This window comes from Lepus europaeus, chromosome 10 (genome assembly GCF_033115175.1).
Source record: "Lepus europaeus isolate LE1 chromosome 10, mLepTim1.pri, whole genome shotgun sequence".
NCBI lineage: Eukaryota > Metazoa > Chordata > Mammalia > Lagomorpha > Leporidae > Lepus > Lepus europaeus.
In genome coordinates this window covers 8964644-8977321 of record NC_084836.1, presented here as the reverse complement: position 1 = coordinate 8977321, position 12678 = coordinate 8964644, and the positions used below count along the sequence as shown (strand labels likewise).

Below are 12678 nucleotides of genomic sequence, written 5' to 3'. Positions count from 1 at the left end.
CCGCCCCTGGGGAGGGGGCGCGCGCACCGTGCGGAAGGCGGCAAGGCAGGCGACCACCGCGTCTCCCCCCGCAGGCCTCGTCCACGGTTCAGCCCTGACCCCGACCAGGGGGCTTGTGTGCAGCCCGCAGCCACAGGGGCTGCCACCGCTGCTCCCCCCGGGAAGGCAGGGGCGGGCAGGTGAGGCCCACCACCCCGTGTGCTCACGCAGGAACCGGCCCGGCCCCTCCATCTCTGAGCCCTCGGGCGCCTTCCTCCCCCTCCCCCAGCTCAGGGCGGAGGCGCAGGACTAGGACTTGTGGCTCTGGGGCGCTTTTATCACAGCAAATCCGGGAGGAGTTCCCCCGACTCGCAGGGCTCGAGGGAGCCTGGCCCGGTGTGGGAGGGGCCTGGCCCGCAGTGGGAGGGGCCACGCTCTCAGGCCCCGCCCCCGCGCTACACAGTCCCGGCCTCCAGCCCCGGCTCTGCCTCCTCCGCCTCGGGCTCCGTGGACCCGGCGCTGGGGCTCGGCGCCGCCAGGGCCTCGAGGCTGCGGGTTTTCTCGGGGGCGTTGGGCAGGGGCTCCGGGTCGGCCTCGGCCTCGGCCTCCTCGGTGTCGCTGGCTCCGCCCTCGGAGCCCGGGCCCGCGGAGGCGTCCAGCGAGCCGCGGCGGCGGCGCCGGAGGCAGCACTTGGTGGCTATGGCCATGAAGATGCCGGCCAGGGCCACCTCGGAGCCGGCCAGGTAGAAGATGATCTCGTAGTTCTTGAGCGCGTCCACCAGGCGGCCTGCGGGCGGGATGGGCGGTCAGGGCCCTCACAGGGCCAATCCCACGTGGGCGCCGCTGCCTGGGGCCCTCAAAGTGCCACATCCCCTCGGGCCGCATTGTGACCGTGGGCGAGCCTGCCACCTGCGATACCGGCATCCCATATGAGCACCGGGTTCCAACTCCTCCCTAATGGCCTCGGAAAGCAGCGGAGGGTGGCCCAAGTGCTTGGGCCCCTGCACCTGCGTGGGAGACCCACAGGGAGGAGCTTCCGCCTTGCCCAGCCCTGCCCTGGCCAGGGGGGACATTTGGGGAGTGAACCAGCGGATGGACGATCTAGATCTCTCCTGTCACTCTGCCTTTCAAATCATTTTTTTTTAAAGTCACATCCCCAGCCTGGGCGCTATGGGGCGCTGGTGAGGCGGCTGTGTCTGGCTCCGGGCAGCCCTCCACCCTGACCTGCTTCCAGCCCCCCGGGGCCATTTCGGGGGCACTGAGATGCCTCCCCTCCTGGGGAACCCCCAGCTCTTGCTGTCCCCAGGTCCCCGACCCTCCACACTCCTCAGTCTCCAGGGGCGGGGCTCAGCCCCCACAGCACCCTGGGGCCCTGGCTGTCCCTGGGAGGCAGGGCTCATGGCCAGGAAGCTGCCTTCTCTGGTCCCCAAGCTGTGTCACCCACACGGCCCTGGCACACTCAGGACAATCGCACTGCAATATTTCCCCCTGAAGTGCAGCTCCGGTGTGGGCGCCGCCTTCTCTGGGGCATTCTTGTGGCTGTGGCCTCGGGCAAGTCCCCCAAGTCCCCCAGGGGTTCCCTGCCCCGGCCCCTCTGCTCAGTACTCCTTGGCCCTTCCCAGCCAGCTGCTCTTGTCCCTGCCCTCCCCAATGTTTCCCCCCAATGTCCCCCCACACACACACTGCCACCCTCTGCCCACTGGATCTGCCCCAGGCCCACACAAGAAGCAAGTGGGTCCCTGAGCCCCTGGGTGGGCTGGTTTGTGGCTCTTGGGGTGGGTTTCGGGGTGCTGAGCCCACCTCAGGTGCAGCCTTGCGGTCATTGCCCCCTGGCACCCTGCCCATCTCGGTTCCTGCCTCACTCGCGTGGGGCCACCGTCACCCAAGCCATGTCCGCAGCCACTGCTGCCTGGAGACTCCCTGAGCCAGAGGGAGCGAGCACACGGGGCCCAGCGGGAGTCTTCAGTGGGCGCTCGGCCGCCCCTCCTCCCCCTGCCCCACTGAGCACCTGCGCAGCTGCTGGTTCACTCCCCAAATGTCCCCACTGGCCAGGGCAGGGCTGGGCCAGGCGGAAGCTCCCCACTGAGCACCTGCCAGGGCCGGTCCTTCAGCCACTGTCCCTCTCCTGGTCACCAGGTGCAGAGTCCTGCCCACTCCGCACGTTTGGTGTGGGCACTGCGCCCCCTGCTAAGCCACACTGCCTCAGCTTTCCCACCGACACGCTTCCCCAGGCCTGCCCAGCCACAGCGCACCGGCCCCGGCTTTCCCGGGCCCACTTAGAGGGGGCGGCTCCAGCCTTGGAGTGGGGCTGATTGGGCCCGAACGGGAGCCCCCCCACCCACCCCAGGCGGGATGTGCAGATGGGGGCCCTTCCCCTCCTCCCTGGAAGTGCCCCGTGGGACAGGGAGGGGGCTTCGCTCCGCTAAGGGGCCAGGGACCCCGCCAGCCCGCTCCCCCGCGCGGGCGCACCGGCAGAGGGCGGTCCGATGAGCACGGCCACGGCCTCCACAAGCAGCACCAGGCCCAGCGCGCTGGGGAAGCGGGGCGCGCCCACCGTCGCCATGAGCACCTCGAACTGCAGCGCGCCCACCATGCCGTAGGAGAGGCCGAAGGCCACGCAGAAGGCGACGAGGGTGCCGTAGGAGCGCGCCCGCGCGCTGCTCAGATCCGTGAGCCCGTTGGCCAGCAGGGCCAGGCTGAAGAGGTAGGGGACGCGCGGGCGCAGGCGTGGCAGCCCCGCCAGCGCGCCGCACGCCGGCCGCGCCACGATGTCCACGAAGCCCACGATGGACAGCAGGAAGGCGGCCTCGGCGTCAGGCACGCCCGCGTCCTTGGCGTAGTTCACCAGCAGGATGGCGGGCACGAAGAGGCCGAGCGCCATCAGGAACTTGGTGACCACGTACACCACGAAGGTGCGGTCGGCGCACACGGCCACGTCCAGCAGGCGCCGGCGCGGGTGCGCCTCGGCCCCCGCCTCCCCGGGGCCGTCGTGCGCGCGGGCCTCGGCGCGGGCCCCGGGCGGCGGCCGCATGACGGCGCCGCACGCGCAGCAGTGCAGCAGGAGGCCGCCGAGCAGCAGGAAGCCGCCGCGCCAGCCGAAGCGCTCGAGCAACAGCTGGCCGAGCGGCGACAGCGCCGACAGGAACACGGGGCTGCCGGCTGCCGCCAGCCCATTGGCCAGCGGCCGCCGCCGCTCGAAGTACAGCCCCAGCATGATGAGCGACGGCTGGAAGTTGAGGGCCAGGCCCAGGCCTGCGGGGCGAGGCCATGCGTGCGTGCGGGGCTCCCCGGGACGCCCCTCCCCCAGCCCCACGGCGCGGGCGCACCCCGGGTCTCGCCGAGGACAGGCCGCCCGCCCCCTCCCCCGCGGCCCTCACCTGTGAGCACGCCCGCCGACAGGTACAGCTCCAGGAGGCGCGTGGAGAAGGAAGCCAGGATCATGCCCGCCGAGGCCAGCAGCCCGCCCACCAGCATCACCGGGCGGCAGCCGAAGCGGGTCACGAGGATGCTGGACACAGGGCCTGAGGGCAGGGCAGGGTCACGGCCGGCGCTGGGAGCCGGCCTCCGGGGGGAAAGGTCACCTTCGGCTCAGGGGCCCTGACAGGGCAGACAGCTCCGCTGGGCCCGGCCGAGGAGACAGCAGAGCGCCAGGGCGACCCACCCGTCCCCGGAGCCCCGCCGCCTCCCGCCCCCCGAGACAGCAGGACCCCAGCCCATCCCGACACACACAGGGGGCCAGGGCCGCGGGGTGCCCGCCCCAGGCACCGGGAGGGGCGCTGACCCGTGCCGTAGAGCATGGCCAGCATGATGGAGGACACCCAGGCCGTGTCGCTGTAGCCGGCGCCGAAGTCGCGCATGAGCGCGCGGAAGAAGACGCTCACGGCCTTGGGGAAGCCGTAGGCGAAGCCCGTGACCACGAAGCAGGCGCCCAGCACCACCCAGCCCCAGCCGCCGTCCGGGGGACCCGCGCCCCGCCGGGGGCCGCCGGCGCCCATCGCTGCTGCCTCTGCTGGGGGGAGGGTGACAAGAGGAGCTGGGTTGGGTGGGTGCAGGCCCTCATGGGGACGTGGGGCCGCCCCCGCAGCCCCCGCTCAGGTCGTGGAGCAAGGAGGGGACGCCTAGGAGCCTCACCCCAAGTATTTGCCCCGGCCCCCACCCGAGCACGCGGGAGGACGCTGGCGCTGCCCACCTGGACTGCAGGGAGCTCCCTCTGGGGGGCACTTCTTGGGGCCAGAACCTAGTGACGGAAGGAGGGAGGCTGCCGTGAGTGCCAGAGCCTTGCAGCCACCGTGTGCCCGAAGGTGTGCGGGCTGAGTCCACCGGCCAGCTACCCAGGGGCCGTGTGCATGGTACCCATTTCCCCCTGGGCCTGGCCCCAAGCCCCTGGCTCTCCTCAGTGGCCGGGGATGGCTGCCATCATGAGGCAAGGCCGCGCTCCAGCGGAAGCCCAGGGAGCCGAGTTCTGGTCTTCCCAGCTCAGCAGGGATTTGCTTTGACTTGGGCAGTGCCCCTCCCCTCACTGAACCTGTCTCCCACCTGTGAGACCAGTGACTCGTCACCCCCAGGCCAGCTGCCACTCTCCGGGCGAGAGGCTTGGGGCTCCGGCTGCCAGTGGGCAGGTGGGGACCCCGAGGGGCCCTGCACGCCCCTCACAGCCCCCCGACTCCTCCAGAGACGGACGCTGGTAGGAAGGCCAGGCTCGCCCCTCGGTGAGGAGGGTGGGCCTCAGAGGCCGGAGCAGCAGCCCCAGCCGGGCAGGCACCCCGCGTTCCCAGCACAGCGTCCTCACCTCCTGCGACCCCTGGGCACCCCCTGCCTGCTCCCCTCCCATCACAGAGGACAGGAAGCGGGCAGGTGTCCCTGGCCGACCTCGCCCCACTCACCTGGGCCCGCCTGTGGTCTGGGCAGGTGTCCCTGGCCGACCTCGCCCCCACTCACCTGGGCCCGCCTGTGGTCTGGGCAGGTGTCCCGGGCCGACCTCGCCCCCACTCACCTGGGCCTGCCTGTGGTCTGGGCAGGTGTCCCGGGCCGACCTCGCCCCCACTCACCTGGGCCTGCCTGTGGTCTGGGCAGGTGTCCCTGGCCGACCTCGCCCCCACTCACCTGGGCCCGCCTGTGGTCCGGGGTGCAGCCTCACATCGCCTGAGGCCTGCAGGGAGAAGCTGGTGCCAGTGTCTGGGGCTCAGGCGGGCAGGACTCTGGCCTGCTACCCCTCCCCCGGGCGGTGGGCAGGCGCGGTTCCCCCCCTCCACACTAAGCAGCTTTTGCCCAGGAAAGGGAAGGGCCCGGCTGGGCCCCCACGATGGGGCTCCCTGTCCTGGGCCTGTCCCACGAGGGCTAGGAGACCCCTTGACCTCTGGGAGCCCAGCCTGGGACAGGTGGGGTCCTGCCTGGGTGGGGGAGTCCTAGCATGGTGCTGGGGGCCCAGCCCTGTGCAGGGGAAACCCCACCAGGTCTCTGATCACCTCAAAGCCCCCACCCCGGCCGCATTCCAGGAGGGGCTCCGTGGCTTTCCCGGGATCAGGCTAATCCAGGCCTGAGAGCCTGGGCACGTGGGGGTGGAGGCGTGAACAAAGGGTGCTGTGTCCCGGCTTCCCGAGGGCACCCGCTGGGGGTCCTGGGCCTCAGCCCCCACCCCACCCGGGAGTGGCTCCACCTCCTGGGTCGTGGGGGTGGACGGGGGGGCTGCAGCCTGAGGGGGCTCCTAGGGAACGGCCGTGGCCTTCAGGACCGGCAGGTCCATTCTGTTGGGGGGGGTCTCCAGCCCCAGCCCCCTGGCCCTGTCTCCCAAATCAGACGCCACCATTCCTGCCGCCACGTCCACTCCCTTTATTCCTCGCCGTTTACAAAAGTTAACTGGGGACACGTGTGGGCTGGGGGTGGGACACGAGGGCTCCTCCCCCTGGGGCGGAGAGAGGGGGAGCAGCTGGGGGGGGCGCCGGGCTGCTTCTTAGGCACAGTCCCACCTGCCGCCCATCCCCCCACTTCACTCTGAAAGCCCCAGGCCAGCGCCCGTGGGCAAGGACGGCCACTCCGCGTGGGCCCGGCCTCCAGGATCTGCTGCCGCCAGCCGTGCCACTGCCAGCTGGGAAGCGTCCGGGGCGGGCGCAGGGCATGGCCTTGGCCCCCTCCCCGTGCAGGAAGCGCCTCAGCGGATGAGCGGTGCCGAGCGGTCGTTGGTGACCGTGGGACGCAGCTTTACGGTAGCAAAGGGGTTCGTGCCCCTGTGGGAGAGAGGCGGAGTGAGAGGGACGCAGGCGGCAGCCGGGCCAGTGCCCCAGTGCCCGCCGCCACCCCTCCCCAGGGGGCTCGCCCCTGCGTGTGCTCTCACCGCGGGAAGAGCTCCGGGGGGTGCTGCTCCCAGGACATCAGCTTCTGCGGGGGGTTGGGGGTCCGGGTTAGGGGGGCAGGGAGCGGGCGCCCCCGGCTCTTCGTGCCCTGCCGGCCTCGTAGGCTCAGTGTCTGTGGTTTCAGATCTGAGCCGCCCTGGGCCACAGGCCGCCTCCCAGGACCAAGCGACCCCATGGGAGGAGTCTTATGGCCACAGCCCACCCCGCCCTGCACACAGGGTGCTGGGCGGAGCAGTGACCTGGGCTCAGCCAGGCTGCACTGGGGCTCACCTTGACGTCGCCGGCCGCCCCCACGCTGCCCATGCTGCTCCGGCGGCTGCCAGGCAGAGGGGTGGGTGCAGGGCTCGGGACCCGGCTCGGGGTCCGGGAGTGGGGCTGGCCGTCCCAGTGCTCCAAGGACGCCGTGGGGTTGCCCGGCCGGTCTAGGAGGTCGTCCATGCTGTGGCTGCCGCGGAGCGGGTAGGACCTGAGTCCAGAGACAGGAGAGGGCAGGGGGCTGGGCAGGCCCCACGGCACCCACCCTCCGCGACACCCCCTGCCCCACACCCAGGGCAGGGAGGCCGAGTCTGAGAGAGCACCCAAGACGGGGCAGAGGGATGGACACGGTGACCACAGCGTACAGGGTTGGGGACACCGAAGGCGGCCAGGCCCATGCGTCTGCACCCCACGGGTGCCTCCCCACCCCGCCTGCCCAGGTACCTGGAGGGGAGCTCATTTGCCGGGGTCACGGGGTTCATGGAGGTCATGGGGCTCAAGGGCTTCATGGGGTTCAAGGGCGCGTCCTCCAGAGGCTTCACATAGGCCTCGGGGAACCAGCCGCTCCTGGGGGCGGGAGCACGGGGCGCGTCAGGCAGAGCGAGGGTCGGGGGTCAGAGGAACACGCGGAAGAGCACACGGTACTGGGCTGCCTGGCCCAGGCCTTGCCGGGGGGCGGGGCTGAAAGAGGCCTCACCCCAACCCGCCTCTCCAACCTCAAGGCCCTCCTGGGCTGGGCCCCTGAGAGAGGAGGAACTGGGGACACGCAGTGTGCGGGGAGTGCAGCCCCCAGGCTCGGGTGCCCCTCGGAAGCCCGCGGCCCCTGTCCGAGTGCCAGCCCTGCTACCGCTCCCAACTTCCTGCTGATGCGCCCGGGAGGCAGCAGAGGGCGCTCAAGTCCTTGGGTCCCCGCCACCCACGTGGGAGACAGGGATGGAGTTCCTGGCTCCGGCTTCTGTCTGGCCCAGCCCTGGTTGCAGGTATTTGGGGAGCGAACTAACAACTGACTGAGAGCTCTGTCTCTTGGAGAAAAATCAGATGACGACGAGACAGCGAGCTGAGGGTGGCCGTGGGGGGCACGGGTGGGGGCGGGAGGGAGCCCAGAGGAATGGGGTCATTGGGCTCCGCCCAGCCTGTGGTCCTACGTGACCCAGAGGCTCACCGCACAGCTGGGGCCAGGGAGGGAGAGGCTCTGACCCGCCAGCATCCTCACCCACGGGGAGCCGCGCCCGGTGTCTCCTCTCGCAGGCGCCCACTGCCCACAAACTCAGCCCACATGTCCCTAGCCTGAGTCACAGACTGACAGCGCTCCGGCAGCTGAGGTGGGAACCAAGCAGCTCCGTGCCCACGCCCCCACCCCGGTCCCTGTAGTCACCTGCCCAGCCATGCACTTGATGATGGACCCAGCCACACCACTCCTGCCGCCATTCGCCCCTATGTCCTCCACCTGGGTGACCGCCCAGGGGCCACCAGCCTTGTGCACCACCAACTCACCCGTCACCCACCAGCCCTCTCACACACCTCCCCAGTCCCTGCGAATCCTGGAGCATGGAGGGGAGGCTCTGCCCTCCCGTTTTAGACACCAAGCCTGCTCTCCTTGGGCTCCCTGGTGCCTGCCGTGTCCCCATCTTCCCCTCCACTCCGGGCGCCACACCCAGCCCGGCAAGGAGGGGAGCAGAGTTGAGCCACCTCCCTCCCAGCCCCTCTGCCACAGGCCACGGCCACCTGGCTCCGGGCAGAGGGGACACAGACCACAGCAGGCACCCAAGTGATAGGGGCTCTGTGACGTCCCCTGTCCCAGGCCACCTGGCAAAGGCCACCACCCTGAACTGGAAACAGGCTCTTGCTGGCCCAGCTCTGTGGTGCACTTCCCAACCGGCTCCCTGCTGACCGGAGAGCGGGGAGGCGGCCCCAGTGCGGGGGGGCCCTGCACCGACCAACGTGGGCGATGTGAGCAGAGCTCTAGCCTGGCGCAGCCCGAGTGGCCTTATGGGGGATGAACCAGCAGACGGAAAACTCTCTGCCTTTCAAATACTCATTTTTTAAGGGGGGGCGGGGGAAGAGGCTCTTGCTACCCGCGGCGAGCAGACAGGAACCCGAGGTCGGGGAGCGAGCCCCGGGGCCCCACTCACGCGGACGAGCCCTGCAGCTTGCCGTAGAGCCAGCCGTTCTGCGCCTCGGGCACCAGCACCTCCACCACGTCCCCCGCCGAGAAGCGCAGCAGCGTGTGGTTGGCGCCCTCGGAGTGGGAGACCAGGGCGCGCACCCTCCGGGTGCCGCCGCCGTAGAGCGAGGCTGCGGGGCGGCGCGGGGCGCGTGGGCGGCCAGCTCGGCCGGGACTCCCCCCTGGCCGCCCCGCGGGCTCCCCAGGCCGGCCCGGCGGCCCGGCGCGGGCACTCACCGGTCGACGGCGTCCGGGGCAGGGGCCGGCGCTCTGGCTCCAGCTGCGACGCGGACCTCGCCTCGGCGGCCGGCTCGGGACCATAGGAGCCGGAGCCGTGCCGGCTGCGGGGGGCGCCGAAGTCGCCCAGAGGCCGCTGGGGCTGGGGGGGAGAGGGCGGGGAGGTGGGGCGGGGAGGGGCCGCGCGCTAGTCCAGCCCCCAACCCCAGTCCCAGGCGGCGGCGTAGGGGCTGCGGGGTCGCCTGCCCGGCCACCAGGGCGGCGTGGAGGCCGCGCCGGGGCGCCAGGGCGGGCCGAGGGGCGCAGCGGAGAGCGGGAGGCCGGGGACAGGGAGGCTCCAGGCGGGGGCCGTGAGGCCCCAGGGCCCCGCGAAGGGTGCCGGGGGCGCGAACGGCGGCGGGGGCGCCCAGGGCCTCACCATGTCCAGGCGGGTGGGCGTCAGGCGGCCCGAGGGGTAGGGCGGCCCCAGCACGGGGCCCAGCAGGCCCGGGGAGTGGGCGCGCGACGGGCCGCGGCTGGCCTCCGACTGCTCTTTCCACAGCAGCACGCGGTTCTGCAGCGTCCCCCGGGCCTGGGGGAGGGGGCACCAGGGTCAGCGAGGTCTCAGCGGCCCCGGAGTCCTGGGGCCCCTAGAGCAGTGTCCGGGGCCTGGCAAGTGGAGGGGTCGTGCAGGCTGGGGCGAGTGCCTGCCCCTGCTCGCCGCCCACCCACTTTTCTCAGAGCTCTGTTTTCCTAGGGAGCTTCCCCAGACCCCCCCCACACACACACAGCAGGGTGCCTCGGGCGGGGCTGTCCTCCCTGCCCAGCTTCGAGAGGAGGGGCGGCGTCCCGGCCACGGATCGCGGCCTCGGCGGCCTCCTGGCTGCAGGGGTGGGCTGAGGAGTGATGTGCACAGCCCAGGACTTTGTGGAACAATCTGGAAGAAACCGATTCTTGGGCCTCGCGGTGTTTGCTAAACAGTAGAGTGAGGCCAACACAAGAAGCCAGAGCTAAGCAGGACAGCGGCAGGGCTCTGACCGCATCTGTTGGCTCCAGCTACACCTGAAGCCCTTCGACCTGCCGTTAGCTGAAGCAGGAACAGCTCAAGGTCAAGTCCACGTGCCTGGCTCTCCAGAGGAGCCTCTGCACAGCCACTTCCAGGCCAGGCTCGCAGCCTGCACGAGCCCCGCCCCGCTCCCTGCGGCGGCCTCGGGGTCAGACCCCAGCAGCGGACGGCGACGGAGCTGTGTATTAATCACACCATTTGTCTTCACACCATTTATCTCCTTGATGCTTCCTCGTCCTGTGGCTTTGCAGAGCCTGGAGCTCGTGCCCCCCCGGGATGGGACAGCTTGCTGGGGGCCTGTCTTTGCTGTGTACAGCCCCTGCCCCACGCCTGCTCTCCTGCTCTGGGACACCAGCAGCCCCCCGCTGAGCCACCCCAGGCCAGGGACTGGACGGCCAGAGACGCAGCGGCCCTGAACCGATTGAGTGTCCACTTCCCACCTTGCTCGGCTCGCCCACCCTGCCCTGCCCAGTCCCGCGCAAACCACGGCAGCGGACTGGGCTCTGCTCTCTTCTTCTTTCAAAGATTTATTTCATTTACTTGAAAGGCAGAGTGATAGGGAGGGAGGGAGGGAGGGACAGAGAGAGAGAGAGAGAGAGAGAGAGAAAGAGAGAGAGAGAGGGTTCCCATTGGCTGGTTCACTCCCAGATGGCTGCAGCAGCCAGGGCTGGGCCAGGCCGAAGCCGGGAGCTCCAGCCAGGTCTCCCACGTGGGTGCAGGGCCCAAGCACTCGGGCCACCATCCACTGCCTTCCAGGCCATCAGCAGGGAGCTGGATGGGGCTCCGACAGGCATTTTGATATGGGAGGTCCCCCGTACTCCCACCCCCTTTTTGCCTCTTGCCAGACCCTGGGGGGGCATGGTGCGCTCCCCTCTCTTGGGCGTTGTAAGTAATAAAACTCCACTGGCACTGGGCTCTGTGCTGTCACTCAGTCACCTCCATACATTAAATCCCACAGACAACCAAAACACTGCTCCCCAGCCACAAAGACCTCTCCGTTTCTATGCCAACGTCCCTTCCCCCGAGGCCCAGCTCAGGGCAGCCACCTAAGGAACAAGAAAAAGCTTCCCTTTGTTGAGCCTTTACTGTGCCAGGCCTTGTGTTAAATGCCCTCCTGTATACCTGGCTCCGTTACGCAGTGCACAACCTGCACAACCTCCCCCAGAAGCCCTGTCAGCAGCAGCTTTCCACATGGGGAGGTCACGCTGTCCCCTGCTCCAGGACTGCCCCAGGGCTGAGGCTGCCCACGGGGGTGGAGATGGCCCCCTCTGCTCCTCCCCCGTGTCCTGCACCACTGCCAGAGGCTTGGTGCTCACTCAGCCTGGAGCCAGGACACGAGAGGCACCGGAGAGCGGCCGGGGGTCAGGGAGCAGAGCCCAGCACAGCGCCCTGGGTGGCTGGGGGAGGTGCCCCTGAACGTGAACTTGGGAAGCGCATGCTGCCCGACAAGCAACTCTGCAGCCAGACAGGGCGTGGTTTCACGTTTTAGACGCAAGCACACTAAGAGGACAGACCTGCTGAGTGGAGTCGGCAGTGCGGAGCCGGGATGAATGAGGGGGAGTGGTGGGGAGGTTACACGGTGCAGGCCCGCAGGATACGAGCTCCAGCGAGGGACAGGAAGGGAAAAATAACGCTCCTGCCCCAAAGAAACGCTGGGGCCCGCAGCCTGGCGCCCTGACCTGGCCGTTCACAGAGGGATGGGCGAGTGCCGGGCCCAGGGGTCCAGGGCAGGTCTCCAGGGGCCACCTTGCATCTGCAGCACAGGGCAGGAGTCGGGGGCCGAGAGAGAAGGCCACAGCGCTGCTCGTGCAGGGGAGGCCACACTCAGGCACACGAGGGTTCAGAGAGCGGATCTTCAGAAATGTGCACAGAGGCTCTCCAACCCATCAGCAGCCAGCACAGAGGCAGTGGGGGATGGCACGGTGGGGGGAGGGCAGGTGATGGGCAGTGGGGGATGGCACGGTGTGGGGGGAGGGCAGGTGTCGGGCACCGGGCAGTGGGAGATGGTACGGTGGGGGGGAGGGCAGGTGTTGGGGCACTGGGCAGTGGGGGATGACACGGTGAGGGGGAGGGCAGGTGTTGGGGCACTGGGCAGTGGGGGATGGCATGGTGGGGGGGGTAGGGCAGGTGTCAGGCACCAGGCAGTGGGGGATGGCACGGTGGGGGGGAGGGCAGGTGATGGGCATCGGGCAGTGGGGGATGGCACGGTGGGGGGAGGGCAGGTGTCGGGGCACCAGGCAGTGGGGGATGGCACAGTGAGGGGGGAGGGCAGGTGTCGGGGCACCAGGCAGTAGGAGATGACACAGTGAGGGGGGCGGGCAGGTGTTGGGGCACCATGCAGTGGGAGATGACACGGTGGGGGGCAGGCAGGTGTCGGGCACTGGGCAGTGGGAGATGACACGGTGGGGGCGGGCAGGTGTCGGGGCACCAGGCAGTGGGGGATGGCACGGTGGGGGGAGGGCAGGTGTCGGGCACTGGGCAGTGGGAGATGACACGGTGGGGGCGGGCAGGTGACGGGCACCAGGCAGTAGGAGATGACACAGTAGGGGGGCGGGCAGGTGTTGGGGCACCATGCAGTGGGGGATGACACAGTGAGGGGGGCGGCCAGGTGTTGGGGCACCATGCAGTGGGGGATGACACACTGAGGG

At 70.0% G+C, this 12678-nt stretch overlaps 2 protein-coding genes across 2 annotated transcripts in view; both read right to left on the bottom strand.

Moving 5' to 3' along the window:
- Positions 1 to 434: 434 nt before the first annotated feature.
- SLC16A8 (solute carrier family 16 member 8) lies at positions 435 to 3974 on the bottom strand. The gene is made up of 4 exons (XM_062201881.1): positions 3761 to 3974; positions 3357 to 3500; positions 2449 to 3231; positions 435 to 766 (listed from the first exon to the last, which is right to left on the bottom strand). The coding sequence occupies exons 1-4, from the start codon at positions 3972 to 3974 to the stop codon at positions 435 to 437; spliced, it is 1473 nt and encodes a 490-aa protein (XP_062057865.1).
- Positions 3975 to 6033: 2059 nt separating this feature from the next.
- Positions 6034 to 12678, bottom strand: part of BAIAP2L2 (BAR/IMD domain containing adaptor protein 2 like 2) — a 28411-nt gene continuing 21766 nt past the window's right edge. The window contains exons 8-14 of the mRNA XM_062202855.1: positions 9404 to 9556; positions 8986 to 9127; positions 8717 to 8879; positions 7029 to 7151; positions 6600 to 6795; positions 6311 to 6354; positions 6034 to 6203 (exon numbers count right to left, since the gene is read on the bottom strand). Coding sequence (XP_062058839.1) covers positions 6128 to 6203; positions 6311 to 6354; positions 6600 to 6795; positions 7029 to 7151; positions 8717 to 8879; positions 8986 to 9127; positions 9404 to 9556 — 897 coding nt within the window. The 3' untranslated portion in view covers positions 6034 to 6127. The remainder of the gene's footprint in view (positions 6204 to 6310; positions 6355 to 6599; positions 6796 to 7028; positions 7152 to 8716; positions 8880 to 8985; positions 9128 to 9403; positions 9557 to 12678) is intronic.